Here is a 21,158-nt window from a genome sequence, read left to right on the forward strand (position 1 = left end):
TATAAAAGTAAAGAAAAATAAAAGATAAAAAGCAGCATTTAACAGATGTATGAGTGAGGAAAAAGGTGTGAATATGAAAAATAAAGAGGGTGAAGCATATAACATTGATCAATCCGCTTTCCACCTCAACTCAAAGTCGTTTGAGGTTTATGAACACGTGTGTGCCACCTACATAATGACTTGCTAGGGCGAGCGGATGTCAGTGTGTTTTCATGTCCTTCCAGACAAATCTGATACCAATTTATTGACGCCGGAGGGAATGCAGGGCTTTGTTCGCCTAAGACGCTTTCGAAGCAACGACCTTGTTGTCGTGGCCGAGCCTGTTACGACTTCGCACCAATGGGTCTGCTGTGAGCATGGATCAACTTCTAACTTCTACTTCTACTCTATTTTATTATATTTTCTACCATATTTCACTACATTCTATTCTATTTTACTTCAAAAGTTCTATTCAATGGAATTCAAAATAATTTGTGAAGAAATAGTCTAATAGCAACAATAAAATAATAATAATAATAATAATAATAATAATAATAATAATAATAATAATAATAATAACTGTCGCGGATTCAACGCGACTCCTTTCATAACATCTAAAGGACGCGTGCCGCAGGCGCGACAAGGTCCCGCAGCTCTCTTCTGTAGCGCGCGCATTTTCGCTCCGCCCACTTTTCTGCCGCTATAAAAGGAGCCGTTCCGTGTTTCGAATTCATTCTGTCAACCATGTCACCTGGCAAGCGGTAACCGGAACGAGCTCGAGGAGCGGACGCGATCAATACGAACAACAGCGCTCTTTCGATCAATGCCAGCAATCAAGGGAGAGGAGAAGCTGCACGACAGAGAGGTAACCGGCGTCCCTGGGACTGTCCGGCGTAGTGGAGCGCAGGCTCCCACGTTCGAGACTTTGCCCATACGTCCGGGGATTTGTGCTTGCCGGGCCCGTAGTGAGTGGCTGGTTAGGCCCCGCCCTCTTCACATTGTATTGTTGTGTATTTATGTAGTTTGGGATGAAGGCTGAGTAAGTACTCAGTGTCAATACAGTCTAAGGTTGAATACACGGAGACAACAGTGGAGTGGCTGAGCAAGCCACATGTGTATGGGGTTTGCCACAGGGCTCGAAGAGCCCGGCCGCGGACGCCCGAGGGGCGGCGGCCAGAGGCGCCTCGCAAGTGGCGGAACACAGTGTACGTGCTGGCATGAAGCCAGAGTAAGGGGGAAGTACAGTGAGGTTAGGCGGTAGCCTTAGGGCCTCCATGCAAGTGACCCGCGAGGTAGAGCGTGAACCATCGATGCCAACGCAAGCCCTGGCTGGCTACCATGTTCACGTGCGGACAAACTCTAGCCCCGATTGTCCGCACCTATCGCTGTTCCCAGGGGTGTTAGGGTCCTAGTGCCAGTCTCTCACGGGACCCACACATCAATGAGCCTCCGGGACTGGACCTAGGAACTTAGCACCCGGGAACGCGACATGGTGCATCGGGAGGAGTCCGTCGTGGGGATGGTAAACCCACGAGGGGCTTTTGCGATCGGACCTTTCGCTTGCGTCACGCGCTATCGAGCGCCAGGAGTTTGTGGGTCCCCAGGATACTTTGCACAAATTGCGTATTGTTGGTACAGGATCGAGTCCGCAAGACGGACACCCTTTAGGGGCAGGTACCCCAGTAGGAGTGGCGACTAGGGTGTAGTACCCTTGGTGAGTAGACTTACGCGCTTCCTACATCCTGCAGGCCTGGTGGCAGCAGCTCCTGCGGTGAGACAGCCGTATAGGTTGGGACCGACGTAAGCTCCGTAGCCACGGGGGAAAGATCCCTTCTGTCTACCCAGTTTTGGATGCAAACGTTGGGTATCGTGCGAGGTAGACTTAGTGGGTTCGAGGTCTACCAGAGGGGGCGGAAGTTGGTTTATGGGCCTCCGAGTTGCAAAAATGGCACGGTATTTACTGGTTTGCACATTAACTTGTAGCTGACTGTTCATTCGATCCTGGTGTACTTGCTTTCTAAAGGGGGTTCGCAACTGTGTCCTTCGTGTCTTGTATAGTTTCGCTATAGCCTTTATTGATTTTTTCCTTACTCTTGCACTTGTCTTTCCATCTGCCTGCATTGTTGTTCCGCACTTGATAGTCTCTCTTCTGTCGTTTCTGTGTATTACCGACGTTATTTCTGTTTGCACGTTACTTACTCTTCTCTTCGTGTTACTATTTTCGCGAGATAGTCGCACACCAATTCCACATTTGTATACAACAATTCCAGGACTTGGGGTTTTAGCAGTTACTACCTCCTGCTGGCGTACTATTCCTCGGTGAACATCATGGCTACGTTCGGGACGCACGAGCAATCGATTGTCAATGCCATCGACAGACTGGAAACAGCAAGGACTCAGGTGGGTTTACACTTACTTGATCCTTTCGTCCCTGACGGTTCGGTTAGTGAGCAGCTCCATCAGCTCCACGAACGTCAGGAGGTTATTTGCTCGCATATTTCTCGTCTTGATGTAGCTCTTTCTCTTCTTCGTGAACGTTGTAATGTAATGTTATATCATGTCTCTCTACCTTCCTCGACAGAGGAAGAACGGAGGGCATACGAGTTACTCTTGGAGAAGTATCAGCCTACGAAAGTTCAAGAGGAGGCTGAGACTCTCATTCATACGTTACGGTTGGCTCGAGAGGCGTGCGAAAATACCATCCAATCCATCCGTCTCCAACAGCTTGCTACCGTCATTGCCGATGACAACGAGGCGACAACACCTGTCTCGTTGATGGAATCTTCACGTCGTTCTTCGGAGCATCAAGAAGTCGCAAATAACGGAGTGCAACGAAGAACTGACGTCACATCACAGATTGAGGATCGACCTGTCAATCCGACAGAACAGCTTAGTCGACTCCACATTGGCGATTCCACACACCAATCTGCTAGGGATAGTCAACCATCGCAAGATACGGGAATAGTTCCTCCAACGTTTCGGTTGCCCATTCAGTTGGAGAAACTTTCATTGCCTACTTTCGATGGGGAAGCTACGAAGTTTCAGCAGTTTTGGTGCGCCTTCGAAATGGCTGTTCATAAGGACGAGACGATCGACCCTAATATGAAGTATCTCTACCTACAGAGTCTCCTAAAGGGAGAAGCGGAGATAGTACTTCAGGATATGGAGCCAGGAAAGAACAACTACAATCAGCTTGTCCAAGCGCTGAAGAAACGCTACGATTGCCCAAGAAGAACTAGAGCCTTGTTGCATCAACAACTTCAACAGCTCCCGCAGGCATCCGAAGCCGCAACGGACATGCGTAATACCTGGTTCAGATTATCCGGAATACTACATTCACTTCGGAGATTTGAGGATCTCAACAAAGTCCTTTCTATCATCGATCTTGTACGGAGTAAGTTTCCCTCGTTCATCCAGGAGAAGCTTACCGATACGGAGTACCAACGAGGAAAGGATCTTGATCTCCAGCAGGTGATGGCTTGTCTAGACGACATCATCACTGCGAGAGAGAGGTTCGAAATCACGTGCCCAAGAACGGAGATATGTACTGTAGGCAGAGATCGTAATCACAACTTGCAGGAAGAGCAAGATCACAACTCACATCACAGCACGCAACGGAGACGTTCAGGAACACGCTCACGCTCACATTCAGGACCATCACGTGTGACTTACGACCCTACTAGGTGTTCTTTCTGCGATTCCACGTTTCACAGAACTTCGCGATGTACAGAGCACATACCAGCTTCCGTACGGAGGAAGATAGTATCCGTGTATGGACTGTGTTTTGTGTGCTTACGTCAAGGACATAGACGAGGTTCTTGTGACTATTCGTCTTGTAGAACTTGTGGAGGAAGACACCACCCTCTTCTTTGTATTCTTTCTCGAAGTGGAGGACGTACTTACGCAAGTAACTATAGGTCGCTTAGTCGGGAATTGCAGGATTATAGAGCAAGGTATCGCTCCCGTAGAGACTCATATCCATCTAGGAGTCCAGCACGGCATGGTTCAAGATCCCGAGACTATTCTCGAGGTCGTACCTATCACCGGCGCGAAAGCAGCTATAGGAGTAGGTCGGATACAAGATCGCGATCACCATCAGATCACGTATCCTTCAGATTACCTGTTAGAGGACACGAACACGACTCTTCGCCAAGAGATCGTCGTCGAAGACCATACCGTTCTCTATCACCTTCGGCTCATCATCTAGGAGTCACATCGGATAGTGAGTACGAAGATTACGTTCAAAGTTACGTGCGCTCACAATTAGTTAGTAGACCACATTCACATTCACATCCCACATTGATGATGGTCAAGGCTAAGGTTTTGGACGCTCAGGATGGGTTACAGACTGTTGTTATCCTATTGGATTCTGGATCTCAATGTAGTTTCATCACCATCGCAGCTACAGATAGACTTGGTCTTCAGGTTAAGAACAGGAAACCGCTCACGTTAGTCACATTCGGCGGTTCGAGGACAACGGAGGTTTTAGGAACGGTGGAAGTCACCTTCGTCGATTTGCTCGACAAACGACTAACAATCCTTCTTCGTACGAAGGATCGACTTACATCTAGTCATCGTTCTCCTCAGTTGTCACCAGAGGACATTAAGTTTATTAACGATCTAGGATTCGATAAGCCGGTCTGTTGTACATCTACATTCGTCGAACCAGACGTCTTGATCGGAATCGACTACCTCTGGGAGATAGTCACTCAGGAAGCATCTGTCTGCCTTCCCTCAGGGTTAGTCCTCACACATACCAGATTTGGTACCGTTGTCTCAGGTACTTCGTTTTTTCACAAGGACCGTCCGGAACCACACCCTCCGGAACATATCAGCTCCTTGAAGAAGGAAACGAAGATGAAGACATCGTTACCAGACTCTGGCGTTTAGAACGCTTAGGTATTGCTGACTCGCCATACGATGACGACAACGCCGAACTCGACGCTCACATCCTCAAGCAGTTTGAGGACACATCACAGGTAAGTGACGGATACCTCTATGTTAGGTTCCCTTGGAAAGAAGATCATCCACGATTGGCCGACAACAAGCAGTTAGCGTATTGTCGATTGGTCAATCAATACCAGAGGTTACACGAGCAAGGAAACGCTTGGGAAGATTACTGTATGGCTATCGATCAACATTTGCAGTATGGGTTCATCGAAGAGGTAAGTGAATACAAATTTGACAGTCATTTAGTGTATTACATCCCACACCAAGCTGTCTACAAGGAGTCTTCTTCTACCACAAGGCTCCGAGTAGTTTTCGATGCCTCATCACATATGAGAGGTGTTCCCAGCTTGAATGATTGTCTTTACGAAGGCCCTTCCTTGTTACCAGATATTGCAGGTGTTCATTTAAGAGCTAGGCTTCATAGGTATCTTCTTACGGCGGACGTTGAGAAAGCTTTTCATCAAGTCCGTTTACAAACATCGCAGCGTGATGCCACACGTTTCCTCTGGCTAAAGGATACGACTCTACCACCATCCAAGGATAATTTGCGTCATTACCGTTTCACAAGAATCCCGTTCGGCGTCAAATCATCTCCATTCATGTTGGCAGCAGCAATCCGGTTCTACCTCAAGCACATCGATTCTCCTCTTCGGAGCGAGATCGAGAGAAACACATATGTGGACAATGTCATTCTAGGTGCTTCTTCTAATCAAGAAGCTGTACGTAAATATAGGATGGCAAAGTCTACATTCGCTCACATGCACATGAATCTTAGAGAATTCTTGTGCTCTTCACACGTAGTTAATGATCACATTCACACACGAGATCGCATCAAGGATCCTAAACGTGCCAAGCTGCTAGGAATTCCGTGGAACCATTTTAGAGACACACTTCACATTCCTATTAAGACCATATGTGGCCGTGTATACTCTAAGCGTACAGCACTTCGAGCGTACGCATCCACATATGATCCTTTAGGTCTTCTTACACCATTTCTAGCATCTGCCAAGCTCTTCATCCAAGATTTATGGCTGAAGAAGCTTAAATGGGATGACGAATTGGAGCAAGAGGACTTACATAGATGGTCACGTATTCTTTCAGACTTGGAACATCCGTTACCTCACATTCCTCGATGCGTTACTCCTAATCACAGGACAACGTACGAATTGTGCATCTTCGGAGACGCTTCTAAACGTCTTTATGCCAGTTGTGCTTATCTAGTGTGTCGATCATCCAACGTATTTACATCGAACTTAGTTATGGCGAAATCACATCTCAATGAGACTAAGCCTCTAACTATTCCTAGGATGGAACTGCTAGCAATTCGGAATTGTGTCTTTCTCGCGCAGTATCTCCATAAAGAATTGGATCTCACACTCACATACATCCACTTCTTTACGGATTCACAGATCACACTCCATTGGATTCATTCGTCCAGACCGCTAAGGCAATTCGTTCACAATAGGGTAAGTTCTATTCATAAGATCTTATCCTACTTTCAGGACAAAGGAGTGCCTACCAAGTTTCATTTCGTCGCATCCGAAGACAATCCAGCAGACTGCGCTACGCGAGGACTAGCTACGAAAGATGCGAAGAATCATATTTGGTGGACAGGACCATCTTTTCTACGACGATGTCCGGAACAATGGCCTCACAGCGATATGGATTTCACAATCCCTCCAGTTACAACGAAGGAGCAGGATCAAGAATTCATGGAGGTAAGTTTAATTCGAGAAAGTTCACATTCTTCGGTTTTACCGTTTCGTATTGTTAGTAGCTATGTTAGACTTGTTCGCATAACTATTTACGTTCTTAAGTTTTTACGTTGCAAGTTATTTGATCGTGTTAATGTTCAATCTCAATCTTGTCTCTTGCGTAATATCCCGTCCCTTCGGGACATACTTTCGCACAAATCACTCACAGCCCCAGAATTCATAGCCGCAGAGACATTATTGATTCGTGAACATTATCGCGAAAGTGATCACATATTGGAAAAGTACAAACTGGACCGTTTCAATGCGCATATGGACGAGAAAGGTCTCATAAGATGTCCATCTCGTATGGAAAATGTCCAGGTCACAGCACCAATTTTATTGGTGCCCTCACATCGTTTCACATATCTTGTAATCATGCATGCTCACATTTCACAGTATCACGTAGGTGTATACGGACTCATATCACACTTAATCACACGCTATTTCATACCTTCTATCCGTCGTACCGTTAGGAAAGTTTTGCGCACATGTGTTACGTGTAGAAAGGTCACTGGATACGCATATCGATATCCAGATATGCCAAGCCTACCGGAGGAACGGGTCAAGAGATCTCGACCATTCCAAAACGTAGGACTTGATTATCTAGGACCTATCTACTATAGGGATACTAACGGTATACGATCGAAAGTATGGATATGCCTTATCACATGCATGGCTACAAGAGCTGTACACTTGGAAGTTGTCAACTCGAACACTACTCAAGATTTCCTTTTAGCTTTTCGCAGGTTTATAGCTAGACGAGGAACTCCACATCTCGTCTATAGTGACAATGCTACTACGTTCCATTCGGCAAAGGATACCTTGGATAAGGTTCTCTTCACACCGACATTATGGAACAAGATCGACAGTTTCCTTACTAACCATAGGATTGCATGGAGATTTATTACACCTCTATCACCTTGGAAAGGAGGATTCTACGAAAGGCTTGTCGCACTCTTTAAATCTGCATTCGTAAAAGCTATAGGACGTCAACTGCTCAAGTTGGATCAACTTCACACAGTGGTAGTAGAAATTGAAGCGATCATTAACTCTCGCCCTATCACACCTTATAGAGAAAATGACGTTTCAATTCGCGTACTGAAGCCTAACGACTTCATTTCCCCAGAAGTTAGTCTTCAGCTACCACCAAGATTACTGGTGGACGACATTGCTGTTAGTGGACATAGGTTAGCTGACTGGTATAAGCAGACAGTCACTGTTCTAGACTCGTTCTGGGACATTTGGCATACTGACTATCTGTCAGCACTTGTCCAAAGACATCAACGCCGTCTACGGCAACCCAGAAACACATCAATACGTCCAAAAGTTAACGATGTGGTCATCATTGCGGACGACAAGTTACCTCGAGGACAATGGCAATTGGGAATCATCGTCAAGCTCATACATGGTTATCGCAATGGAGTACGGGCAGTGCAAGTTCGTACATGCAAAGGTAAGTTGCTTCACAGGTCGCTAAAGCATCTTTACCCTTTGGAGATAACCGCTCAAGGCGATTATGTCCCAAGAGCTAAACGTCATAAGGTACGAGGAACAACTTCACCGACGAGGATTCAACCACCAAGAAGAGCGAAAAACATTCGGTCGTATTCTGTGTAATCACATATTCACAACTCACAACTCACATCTCACATCGACTTCGTCGACATATTCACATCTTCTGGATCATATTAACCGTCATCGACGTCTTCACATCTTTGCGATACATCACGTCGTCATGGAGTAGCGATTCAGAAGAGAATCACATCACAGATGCATGTATTTAGATCTTCACACAGCGGTACATAGAAGAAAGAACACATATTACGCTCTAAGGCAAATGTGCTACCGTATACAGGTTACAATTTTCGTCCTTTAAAATCATTGTACCCTTAGGTATATCGTGCTATTTCGAAATCGTCATCATTCACATTTCTACGTTTTTCGTCGTACGCACATGTATCCCCTACGGTCACACGCGCAGAAGTCAGGTACACTCTTATGCATTGTGTATTCTTTCTATTTTTATTCTCGTTTTCATATTTTCCTTTCTGTTTGTGTTTTGCTTGTCATCTACAGTTGTAGATGGCTCACGCATTGCTAGTTTTGCACATTTTACGTTGTTGTTTTTCTTTGTTCTTTTTCTTATCTTTACTTTTTTCTTCACTCTTTTTCGTTTTTATAGTAGTCAGTATTCATTATTAGTAGACGCAGATGCATACGCATAAGTGTCTACACACATTTTGAAACTTGACTTTTCCTCTCCTTTCTCTTTTTCTCTCTCATCTCTCATCCTCACACACTATCTCTCTTGGTTAATGTACGCATAAGTGTCTATAGAGCATTTATGCTTGCATTATTTTCTACTTTCCTTTACTCTTATTCTCACGCACATCTTACCTTTCTTTCTTTCTTTACTCCTTTACACTCACTCCTTTCTTACTCACTCTTTTCCTTTTTAGCGTAAATGTGCACACACTCACTTCTCACACTTCCTTTTTTATCTATCTTTATCCATCTTTTATCACATCTTTCTCTTTCCTTTTCACACATGCATACGTATGTACTTGACCGATTAATTAGTCTTTTATGGACCGCTTTATGTAGTCTAAGTACGCATTATCACAGTGTAATTATTATTGCACCGTTTCACATATTCACAGGCGTCATGATTGGTCACTACGTATGCACATTCTCTCTTTGTAGGGGAAATTGTATTCGTAGTCTGACCAACTACTGTATTCTTTATGCGAATATGGAACGTGATCGGAAGCAACTCGGTAAACGAAAGCATGGACGGCAGTCGACCGCGTCAAAGGAAAAGGTAGGTTCGTCTAAACGTTCGTGTTCACAGTCATCTGTTAGCTCGTCACGTTGTTCGACGCCCTTACCGCAGGAACCTTGCACTAGTCAGGCGAACACCACACAAGAGTCGACTAGCGCAGAGTTTCGTCTATTTGAGAAAGTGTGGAAGGAGTTAGGTAAACTACCCATACCTAAAGCCAGTCCACACGTAGAAACTCTACCTTTTGTAGATCTTTCGAAGCATCCTCACCAAGTAGATCCACACACACGTCCAGCTACCATATGCGAGTTGATTTCAGCAATTGCTCGAGGTCATAATCTTAATCGCAGATTTGATTGTGCTGTTGATAATGATCTTCAGGCGTTTGCAGTACCACGCGCATATCGTTCAGCTGTACACATCACACAATTACTCACACTATCGCTTAATCCGTCTCACATCTTTAACCCTTCTCAATTAGGACAACATGATTATGTTCTAATTGATGCATTCTTATACTCTGATTTCTTTAAGCAGGTACGCAGCATTTTCACAAAGGAAGTCTACGTCCCTGATCTTAAAGATTTCACAGGTGCTCGCGTTAAATACCTTCCCATTCTCATTATTGCTAAGACACTTATCGCACTTTCACATTTCACAGAACAGGCACTTTCTTATCTTAAGGAACTTTCCACAGCGCCTAAGCCAACGCCGCGAGATCTTCTAGAGCGCCTAGGAACACTATACAATTACGCTGAAAACATCACACAGCGTCGCAACTTAATGAACACACAATTGTTGCCTTTAGTTTTCCAGGCTTCACCATCAGATATCGAACTCTTTACGAATCTGTTGGCTGCTCAGGGAGTTACTTATAATAAGATCGTTACCACCGTGTTAACTGCAGCTACAACACATGCAGAGATCACAACAACGTACGATCTTTATCATAAGTTACTCTCAGAATATCTTCGCTCACAATCAGCCGAAACGCTTATAGAAGTCCAGGTAAGTAAAGCGTCTATTCACAGTGTCTCAGCACCGACCACAGTCATCCATCCTTCTACATCACAGTCATCTTCTTCGCAACCTTCATCACAGTCTCTGTCGCGGATTCAACGCGACTCCTTTCATAACATCTAAAGGACGCGTGCCGCAGGCGCGACAAGGTCCCGCAGCTCTCTTCTGTAGCGCGCGCATTTTCGCTCCGCCCACTTTTCTGCCGCTATAAAAGGAGCCGTTCCGTGTTTCGAATTCATTCTGTCAACCATGTCACCTGGCAAGCGGTAACCGGAACGAGCTCGAGGAGCGGACGCGATCAATACGAACAACAGCGCTCTTTCGATCAATGCCATCAATCAAAGGGAGAGGAGAAGCTGCACGACAGAGAGGTAACCGGCGTCCCTGGGACTGTCCGGCGTAGTGGAGCGCAGGCTCCCACGTTCGAGACTTTGCCCATACGTCCGGGGATTTGTGCTTGCCGGGCCCGTAGTGAGTGGCTGGTTAGGCCCCGCCCTCTTCACATTGTATTGTTGTGTATTTATGTAGTTTGGGATGAAGGCTGAGTAAGTACTCAGTGTCAATACAGTCTAAGGTTGAATACACGGAGACAACAGTGGAGTGGCTGAGCAAGCCACATGTGTATGGGGTTTGCCACAGGGCTCGAAGAGCCCGGCCGCGGACGCCCGAGGGGCGGCGGCCAGAGGCGCCTCGCAAGTGACGGAACACAGTGTACGTGCTGGCATGAAGCCAGAGTAAGGGGGAAGTACAGTGAGGTTAGGCGGTAGCCTTAGGGCCTCCATGCAAGTGACCCGCGAGGTAGAGCGTGAACCATCGATGCCAACGCAAGCCCTGGCTGGCTACCATGTTCACGTGCGGACAAACTCTAGCCCCGATTGTCCGCACCTATCGCTGTTCCCAGGGGTGTTAGGGTCCTAGTGCCAGTCTCTCACGGGACCCACACATCAATGAGCCTCCGGGACTGGACCTAGGAACTTAGCACCCGGGAACGCGACATGGTGCATCGGGAGGAGTCCGTCGTGGGGATGGTAAACCCACGAGGGGCTTTTGCGATCGGACCTTTCGCTTGCGTCACGCGCTATCGAGCGCCAGGAGTTTGTGGGTCCCCAGGATACTTTGCACAAATTGCGTATTGTTGGTACAGGATCGAGTCCGCAAGACGGACACCCTTTAGGGGCAGGTACCCCAGTAGGAGTGGCGACTAGGGTGTAGTACCCTTGGTGAGTAGACTTACGCGCTTCCTACATCCTGCAGGCCTGGTGGCAGCAGCTCCTGCGGTGAGACAGCCGTATAGGTTGGGACCGACGTAAGCTCCGTAGCCACGGGGGAAAGATCCCTTCTGTCTACCCAGTTTTGGATGCAAACGTTGGGTATCGTGCGAGGTAGACTTAGTGGGTTCGAGGTCTACCAGAGGGGGCGGAAGTTGGTTTATGGGCCTCCGAGTTGCAAAAATGGCACGGTATTTACTGGTTTGCACATTAACTTGTAGCTGACTGTTCATTCGATCCTGGTGTACTCGCCTTCTAAAGGGGGGTTCGCAACTGTGTCCTTTGTGTCTTGTATAGTTTCGCTATAGCCTTTATTGATTTTTTCCTTACTCTTGCACTTGTCTTTCCATCTGCCTGCATTGTTGTTCCGCACTTGATAGTCTCTCTTCTGTCGTTTCTGTGTATTACCGACGTTATTTCTGTTTGCACGTTACTTACTCTTCTCTTCGTGTTACTATTTTCGCGAGATAGTCGCACACCAATTCCACATTTGTATACAACAATTCCAGGACTTGGGGTTTTAGCAGTTACTACCTCCTGCTGGCGTACTATTCCTCGGTGAACATCATGGCTACGTTCGGGACGCACGAGCAATCGATTGTCAATGCCATCGACAGACTGGAAACAGCAAGGACTCAGGTGGGTTTACACTTACTTGATCCTTTCGTCCCTGACGGTTCGGTTAGTGAGCAGCTCCATCAGCTCCACGAACGTCAGGAGGTTATTTGCTCGCATATTTCTCGTCTTGATGTAGCTCTTTCTCTTCTTCGTGAACGTTGTAATGTAATGTTATATCATGTCTCTCTACCTTCCTCGACAGAGGAAGAACGGAGGGCATACGAGTTACTCTTGGAGAAGTATCAGCCTACGAAAGTTCAAGAGGAGGCTGAGACTCTCATTCATACGTTACGGTTGGCTCGAGAGGCGTGCGAAAATACCATCCAATCCATCCGTCTCCAACAGCTTGCTACCGTCATTGCCGATGACAACGAGGCGACAACACCTGTCTCGTTGATGGAATCTTCACGTCGTTCTTCGGAGCATCAAGAAGTCGCAAATAACGGAGTGCAACGAAGAACTGACGTCACATCACAGATTGAGGATCGACCTGTCAATCCGACAGAACAGCTTAGTCGACTCCACATTGGCGATTCCACACACCAATCTGCTAGGGATAGTCAACCATCGCAAGATACGGGAATAGTTCCTCCAACGTTTCGGTTGCCCATTCAGTTGGAGAAACTTTCATTGCCTACTTTCGATGGGGAAGCTACGAAGTTTCAGCAGTTTTGGTGCGCCTTCGAAATGGCTGTTCATAAGGACGAGACGATCGACCCTAATATGAAGTATCTCTACCTACAGAGTCTCCTAAAGGGAGAAGCGGAGATAGTACTTCAGGATATGGAGCCAGGAAAGAACAACTACAATCAGCTTGTCCAAGCGCTGAAGAAACGCTACGATTGCCCAAGAAGAACTAGAGCCTTGTTGCATCAACAACTTCAACAGCTCCCGCAGGCATCCGAAGCCGCAACGGACATGCGTAATACCTGGTTCAGATTATCCGGAATACTACATTCACTTCGGAGATTTGAGGATCTCAACAAAGTCCTTTCTATCATCGATCTTGTACGGAGTAAGTTTCCCTCGTTCATCCAGGAGAAGCTTACCGATACGGAGTACCAACGAGGAAAGGATCTTGATCTCCAGCAGGTGATGGCTTGTCTAGACGACATCATCACTGCGAGAGAGAGGTTCGAAATCACGTGCCCAAGAACGGAGATATGTACTGTAGGCAGAGATCGTAATCACAACTTGCAGGAAGAGCAAGATCACAACTCACATCACAGCACGCAACGGAGACGTTCAGGAACACGCTCACGCTCACATTCAGGACCATCACGTGTGACTTACGACCCTACTAGGTGTTCTTTCTGCGATTCCACGTTTCACAGAACTTCGCGATGTACAGAGCACATACCAGCTTCCGTACGGAGGAAGATAGTATCCGTGTATGGACTGTGTTTTGTGTGCTTACGTCAAGGACATAGACGAGGTTCTTGTGACTATTCGTCTTGTAGAACTTGTGGAGGAAGACACCACCCTCTTCTTTGTATTCTTTCTCGAAGTGGAGGACGTACTTACGCAAGTAACTATAGGTCGCTTAGTCGGGAATTGCAGGATTATAGAGCAAGGTATCGCTCCCGTAGAGACTCATATCCATCTAGGAGTCCAGCACGGCATGGTTCAAGATCCCGAGACTATTCTCGAGGTCGTACCTATCACCGGCGCGAAAGCAGCTATAGGAGTAGGTCGGATACAAGATCGCGATCACCATCAGATCACGTATCCTTCAGATTACCTGTTAGAGGACACGAACACGACTCTTCGCCAAGAGATCGTCGTCGAAGACCATACCGTTCTCTATCACCTTCGGCTCATCATCTAGGAGTCACATCGGATAGTGAGTACGAAGATTACGTTCAAAGTTACGTGCGCTCACAATTAGTTAGTAGACCACATTCACATTCACATCCCACATTGATGATGGTCAAGGCTAAGGTTTTGGACGCTCAGGATGGGTTACAGACTGTTGTTATCCTATTGGATTCTGGATCTCAATGTAGTTTCATCACCATCGCAGCTACAGATAGACTTGGTCTTCAGGTTAAGAACAGGAAACCGCTCACGTTAGTCACATTCGGCGGTTCGAGGACAACGGAGGTTTTAGGAACGGTGGAAGTCACCTTCGTCGATTTGCTCGACAAACGACTAACAATCCTTCTTCGTACGAAGGATCGACTTACATCTAGTCATCGTTCTCCTCAGTTGTCACCAGAGGACATTAAGTTTATTAACGATCTAGGATTCGATAAGCCGGTCTGTTGTACATCTACATTCGTCGAACCAGACGTCTTGATCGGAATCGACTACCTCTGGGAGATAGTCACTCAGGAAGCATCTGTCTGCCTTCCCTCAGGGTTAGTCCTCACACATACCAGATTTGGTACCGTTGTCTCAGGTACTTCGTTTTTTCACAAGGACCGTCCGGAACCACACCCTCCGGAACATATCAGCTCCTTGAAGAAGGAAACGAAGATGAAGACATCGTTACCAGACTCTGGCGTTTAGAACGCTTAGGTATTGCTGACTCGCCATACGATGACGACAACGCCGAACTCGACGCTCACATCCTCAAGCAGTTTGAGGACACATCACAGGTAAGTGACGGATACCTCTATGTTAGGTTCCCTTGGAAAGAAGATCATCCACGATTGGCCGACAACAAGCAGTTAGCGTATTGTCGATTGGTCAATCAATACCAGAGGTTACACGAGCAAGGAAACGCTTGGGAAGATTACTGTATGGCTATCGATCAACATTTGCAGTATGGGTTCATCGAAGAGGTAAGTGAATACAAATTTGACAGTCATTTAGTGTATTACATTCCACACCAAGCTGTCTACAAGGAGTCTTCTTCTACCACAAGGCTCCGAGTAGTTTTCGATGCCTCATCACACATGAGAGGTGTTCCCAGCTTGAATGATTGTCTTTACGAAGGCCCTTCCTTGTTACCAGATATTGCAGGTGTTCATTTAAGAGCTAGGCTTCATAGGTATCTTCTTACGGCGGACGTTGAGAAAGCTTTTCATCAAGTCCGTTTACAAACATCGCAGCGTGATGCCACACGTTTCCTCTGGCTAAAGGATACGACTCTACCACCATCCAAGGATAATTTGCGTCATTACCGTTTCACAAGAATCCCGTTCGGCGTCAAATCATCTCCATTCATGTTGGCAGCAGCAATCCGGTTCTACCTCAAGCACATCGATTCTCCTCTTCGGAGCGAGATCGAGAGAAACACATATGTGGACAATGTCATTCTAGGTGCTTCTTCTAATCAAGAAGCTGTACGTAAATATAGGATGGCAAAGTCTACATTCGCTCACATGCACATGAATCTTAGAGAATTCTTGTGCTCTTCACACGTAGTTAATGATCACATTCACACACGAGATCGCATCAAGGATCCTAAACGTGCCAAGCTGCTAGGAATTCCGTGGAACCATTTTAGAGACACACTTCACATTCCTATTAAGACCATATGTGGCCGTGTATACTCTAAGCGTACAGCACTTCGAGCGTACGCATCCACATATGATCCTTTAGGTCTTCTTACACCATTTCTAGCATCTGCCAAGCTCTTCATCCAAGATTTATGGCTGAAGAAGCTTAAATGGGATGACGAATTGGAGCAAGAGGACTTATATAGATGGTCACGTATTCTTTCAGACTTGGAACATCCGTTACCTCACATTCCTCGATGCGTTACTCCTAATCACAGGACAACGTACGAATTGTGCATCTTCGGAGACGCTTCTAAACGTCTTTATGCCAGTTGTGCTTATCTAGTGTGTCGATCATCCAACGTATTTACATCGAACTTAGTTATGGCGAAATCACATCTCAATGAGACTAAGCCTCTAACTATTCCTAGGATGGAACTGCTAGCAATTCGGAATTGTGTCTTTCTCGCGCAGTATCTCCATAAAGAATTGGATCTCACACTCACATACATCCACTTCTTTACGGATTCACAGATCACACTCCATTGGATTCATTCGTCCAGACCGCTAAGGCAATTCGTTCACAACAGGGTAAGTTCTATTCATAAGATCTTATCCTACTTTCAGGACAAAGGAGTGCCTACCAAGTTTCATTTCGTCGCATCCGAAGACAATCCAGCAGACTGCGCTACGCGAGGACTAGCTACGAAAGATGCGAAGAATCATATTTGGTGGACAGGACCATCTTTTCTACGACGATGTCCGGAACAATGGCCTCACAGCGATATGGATTTCACAATCCCTCCAGTTACAACGAAGGAGCAGGATCAAGAATTCATGGAGGTAAGTTTAATTCGAGAAAGTTCACATTCTTCGGTTTTACCGTTTCGTATTGTTAGTAGCTATGTTAGACTTGTTCGCATAACTATTTACGTTCTTAAGTTTTTACGTTGCAAGTTATTTGATCGTGTTAATGTTCAATCTCAATCTTGTCTCTTGCGTAATATCCCGTCCCTTCGGGACATACTTTCGCACAAATCACTCACAGCCCCAGAATTCATAGCCGCAGAGACATTATTGATTCGTGAACATTATCGCGAAAGTGATCACATATTGGAAAAGTACAAACTGGACCGTTTCAATGCGCATATGGACGAGAAAGGTCTCATAAGATGTCCATCTCGTATGGAAAATGTCCAGGTCACAGCACCAATTTTATTGGTGCCCTCACATCGTTTCACATATCTTGTAATCATGCATGCTCACATTTCACAGTATCACGTAGGTGTATACGGACTCATATCACACTTAATCACACGCTATTTCATACCTTCTATCCGTCGTACCGTTAGGAAAGTTTTGCGCACATGTGTTACGTGTAGAAAGGTCACTGGATACGCATATCGATATCCAGATATGCCAAGCCTACCGGAGGAACGGGTCAAGAGATCTCGACCATTCCAAAACGTAGGACTTGATTATCTAGGACCTATCTACTATAGGGATACTAACGGTATACGATCGAAAGTATGGATATGCCTTATCACATGCATGGCTACAAGAGCTGTACACTTGGAAGTTGTCAACTCGAACACTACTCAAGATTTCCTTTTAGCTTTTCGCAGGTTTATAGCTAGACGAGGAACTCCACATCTCGTCTATAGTGACAATGCTACTACGTTCCATTCGGCAAAGGATACCTTGGATAAGGTTCTCTTCACACCGACATTATGGAACAAGATCGACAGTTTCCTTACTAACCATAGGATTGCATGGAGATTTATTACACCTCTATCACCTTGGAAAGGAGGATTCTACGAAAGGCTTGTCGCACTCTTTAAATCTGCATTCGTAAAAGCTATAGGACGTCAACTGCTCAAGTTGGATCAACTTCACACAGTGGTAGTAGAAATTGAAGCGATCATTAACTCTCGCCCTATCACACCTTATAGAGAAAATGACGTTTCAATTCGCGTACTGAAGCCTAACGACTTCATTTCCCCAGAAGTTAGTCTTCAGCTACCACCAAGATTACTGGTGGACGACATTGCTGTTAGTGGACATAGGTTAGCTGACTGGTATAAGCAGACAGTCACTGTTCTAGACTCGTTCTGGGACATTTGGCATACTGACTATCTGTCAGCACTTGTCCAAAGACATCAACGCCGTCTACGGCAACCCAGAAACACATCAATACGTCCAAAAGTTAACGATGTGGTCATCATTGCGGACGACAAGTTACCTCGAGGACAATGGCAATTGGGAATCATCGTCAAGCTCATACATGGTTATCGCAATGGAGTACGGGCAGTGCAAGTTCGTACATGCAAAGGTAAGTTGCTTCACAGGTCGCTAAAGCATCTTTACCCTTTGGAGATAACCGCTCAAGGCGATTATGTCCCAAGAGCTAAACGTCATAAGGTACGAGGAACAACTTCACCGACGAGGATTCAACCACCAAGAAGAGCGAAAAACATTCGGTCGTATTCTGTGTAATCACATATTCACAACTCACAACTCACATCTCACATCGACTTCGTCGACATATTCACATCTTCTGGATCATATTAACCGTCATCGACGTCTTCACATCTTTGCGATACATCACGTCGTCATGGAGTAGCGATTCAGAAGAGAATCACATCACAGATGCATGTATTTAGATCTTCACACAGCGGTACATAGAAGAAAGAACACATATTACGCTCTAAGGCAAATGTGCTACCGTATACAGGTTACAATTTTCGTCCTTTAAAATCATTGTACCCTTAGGTATATCGTGCTATTTCGAAATCGTCATCATTCACATTTCTACGTTTTTCGTCGTACGCACATGTATCCCCTACGGTCACACGCGCAGAAGTCAGGTACACTCTTATGCATTGTGTATTCTTTCTATTTTTATTCTCGTTTTCATATTTTCCTTTCTGTTTGTGTTTTGCTTGTCATCTACAGTTGTAGATGGCTCGCGCATTGCTAGTTTTGCACATTTTACGTTGTTGTTTTTCTTTGTTCTTTTTCTTATCTTTACTTTTTTCTTCACTCTTTTTCGTTTTTATAGTAGTCAGTATTCATTATTAGTAGACGCAGATGCATACGCATAAGTGTCTACACACATTTTGAAACTTGACTTTTCCTCTCCTTTCTCTTTTTCTCTCTCATCTCTCATCCTCACACACTATCTCTCTTGGTTAATGTACGCATAAGTGTCTATAGAGCATTTATGCTTGCATTATTTTCTACTTTCCTTTACTCTTATTCTCACGCACATCTTACCTTTCTTTCTTTCTTTACTCCTTTACACTCACTCCTTTCTTACTCACTCTTTTCCTTTTTAGCGTAAATGTGCACACACTCACTTCTCACACTTCCTTTTTTATCTATCTTTATCCATCTTTTATCACATCTTTCTCTTTCCTTTTCACACATGCATACGTATGTACTTGACCGATTAATTAGTCTTTTATGGACCGCTTTATGTAGTCTAAGTACGCATTATCACAGTGTAATTATTATTGCACCGTTTCACATATTCACAGGCGTCATGATTGGTCACTACGTATGCACATTCTCTCTTTGTAGGGGAAATTGTATTCGTAGTCTGACCAACTACTGTATTCTTTATGCGAATATGGAACGTGATCGGAAGCAACTCGGTAAACGAAAGCATGGACGGCAGTCGACCGCGTCAAAGGAAAAGGTAGGTTCGTCTAAACGTTCGTGTTCACAGTCATCTGTTAGCTCGTCACGTTGTTCGACGCCCTTACCGCAGGAACCTTGCACTAGTCAGGCGAACACCACACAAGAGTCGACTAGCGCAGAGTTTCGTCTATTTGAGAAAGTGTGGAAGGAGTTAGGTAAACTACCCATACCTAAAGCCAGTCCACACGTAGAAACTCTACCTTTTGTAGATCTTTCGAAGCATCCTCACCAAGTAGATCCACACACACGTCCAGCTACCATATGCGAGTTGATTTCAGCAATTGCTCGAGGTCATAATCTTAATCGCAGATTTGATTGTGCTGTTGATAATGATCTTCAGGCGTTTGCAGTACCACGCGCATATCGTTCAGCTGTACACATCACACAATTACTCACACTATCGCTTAATCCGTCTCACATCTTTAACCCTTCTCAATTAGGACAACATGATTACGTTCTAATTGATGCATTCTTATACTCTGATTTCTTTAAGCAGGTACGCAGCATTTTCACAAAGGAAGTCTACGTCCCTGATCTTAAAGATTTCACAGGTGCTCGCGTTAAATACCTTCCCATTCTCATTATTGCTAAGACACTTATCGCACTTTCACATTTCACAGAACAGGCACTTTCTTATCTTAAGGAACTTTCCACAGCGCCTAAGCCAACGCCGCGAGATCTTCTAGAGCGCCTAGGAACACTATACAATTACGCTGAAAACATCACACAGCGTCGCAACTTAATGAACACACAATTGTTGCCTTTAGTTTTCCAGGCTTCACCATCAGATATCGAACTCTTTACGAATCTGTTGGCTGCTCAGGGAGTTACTTATAATAAGATCGTTACCACCGTGTTAACTGCAGCTACAACACATGCAGAGATCACAACAACGTACGATCTTTATCATAAGTTACTCTCAGAATATCTTCGCTCACAATCAGCCGAAACGCTTATAGAAGTCCAGGTAAGTAAAGCGTCTATTCACAGTGTCTCAGCACCGACCACAGTCATCCATCCTTCTACATCACAGTCATCTTCTTCGCAACCTTCATCACAGTTTCACATCGAGTCTGCAGAGCCTTCAGCGAAGCAGACTTCACAGTCACAGAGTTCATCTTGTTCGAAAAGTCCTTCCGCTAAAGTAGCCCCGAAGCAGACCTTGGATGTCCAGGCTGCACTGCGACTGGTCGCGGATGAGACAGAGGCTCCGCAGGAGCCAAAGTCTTCTTTCTCTTCACAAGCTGGCGCCCCCCAGGATGGGTCCCTCAAGCCCATTCCTTTAGAGAGGGAACAGCCGGTGGAAGAAAGACGCGAACAGTCACAGAGATTACCTACATGTTACTTTTGCAGGGAAAAGCACTTCTCTTCAAGTTGTGCTCAGGTAAGGAGGTTGTCGGATAGAATGACCCTTATAGCAAATAGGGGTGGTTGTTTTCTGTGTTGCGGATTCCATAGTGAACGGGATTGCCCACAAGCGGGCAAAAGATGCAGGGCGTGTAAATCCAAACGTCATGACACGTCATTCTGTTTCTTGAATGATGGCGTGGATAACGATTTGGATCAGACGGAGTACACGCAATACTTAGATCAGTGTAAGGCGATAGCAGATATGGTGAGAAAAGGTGCGAGGAAGTAG

General features: G+C 45.5%; 5 protein-coding genes across 7 annotated transcripts; all 5 read left to right on the forward strand.

Moving 5' to 3' along the window:
- Positions 1 to 802: 802 nt before the first annotated feature.
- RB195_007907 (uncharacterized protein) lies at positions 803 to 18,313 on the forward strand (the record flags this gene model as incomplete). 2 transcript variants are annotated; one of them, XM_064181789.1, is made up of 9 exons in its annotated part: positions 803 to 944; positions 1,063 to 1,207; positions 2,250 to 4,718; positions 4,760 to 8,284; positions 9,387 to 10,473; positions 10,830 to 10,956; positions 11,075 to 11,219; positions 12,263 to 14,731; positions 14,773 to 18,313. In XM_064181789.1, the coding sequence occupies 9 exons, from the start codon at positions 803 to 805 to the stop codon at positions 18,311 to 18,313; spliced, it is 13,650 nt and encodes a 4,549-aa protein (XP_064038550.1). The 2 variants fall into 2 exon arrangements, with proteins under 2 accessions (XP_064038550.1, XP_064038551.1); XM_064181790.1 differs by lacking the exons at positions 2,250 to 4,718; positions 4,760 to 8,284; positions 9,387 to 10,473; ... (2 more) ...; positions 12,263 to 14,731; positions 14,773 to 18,313 and having other exon boundaries at positions 1,063 to 1,211.
- RB195_007908 (uncharacterized protein) lies at positions 2,308 to 8,300 on the forward strand (the record flags this gene model as incomplete). Its single annotated transcript, XM_064181791.1, has 2 exons — positions 2,308 to 4,759; positions 4,879 to 8,300. 2 exons carry the CDS (start codon positions 2,308 to 2,310, stop codon positions 8,298 to 8,300), a joined length of 5,874 nt encoding a protein of 1,957 aa, XP_064038552.1.
- RB195_007909 (uncharacterized protein) lies at positions 9,349 to 10,608 on the forward strand (the record flags this gene model as incomplete). The annotated part of the gene is made up of 1 exon (XM_064181792.1): positions 9,349 to 10,608. One exon carries the CDS (start codon positions 9,349 to 9,351, stop codon positions 10,606 to 10,608), a length of 1,260 nt encoding a protein of 419 aa, XP_064038553.1.
- On the forward strand, positions 12,321 to 18,313 carry RB195_007910 (uncharacterized protein; the record flags this gene model as incomplete). The annotated part of the gene is made up of 2 exons (XM_064181793.1): positions 12,321 to 14,772; positions 14,892 to 18,313. 2 exons carry the CDS (start codon positions 12,321 to 12,323, stop codon positions 18,311 to 18,313), a joined length of 5,874 nt encoding a protein of 1,957 aa, XP_064038554.1.
- Positions 18,314 to 19,361: 1,048 nt separating this feature from the next.
- Positions 19,362 to 21,158, forward strand: RB195_007911 (uncharacterized protein; the record flags this gene model as incomplete). 2 transcript variants are annotated; one of them, XM_064181795.1, is made up of 1 exon in its annotated part: positions 19,362 to 21,158. In XM_064181795.1, one exon carries the CDS (start codon positions 19,362 to 19,364, stop codon positions 21,156 to 21,158), a length of 1,797 nt encoding a protein of 598 aa, XP_064038555.1. The 2 variants fall into 2 exon arrangements, with proteins under 2 accessions (XP_064038555.1, XP_064038556.1); XM_064181796.1 differs by having other exon boundaries at positions 19,449 to 21,158.

Source organism: Necator americanus, chromosome I, assembly GCF_031761385.1.
Source record: "Necator americanus strain Aroian chromosome I, whole genome shotgun sequence".
NCBI lineage: Eukaryota > Metazoa > Nematoda > Chromadorea > Rhabditida > Ancylostomatidae > Necator > Necator americanus.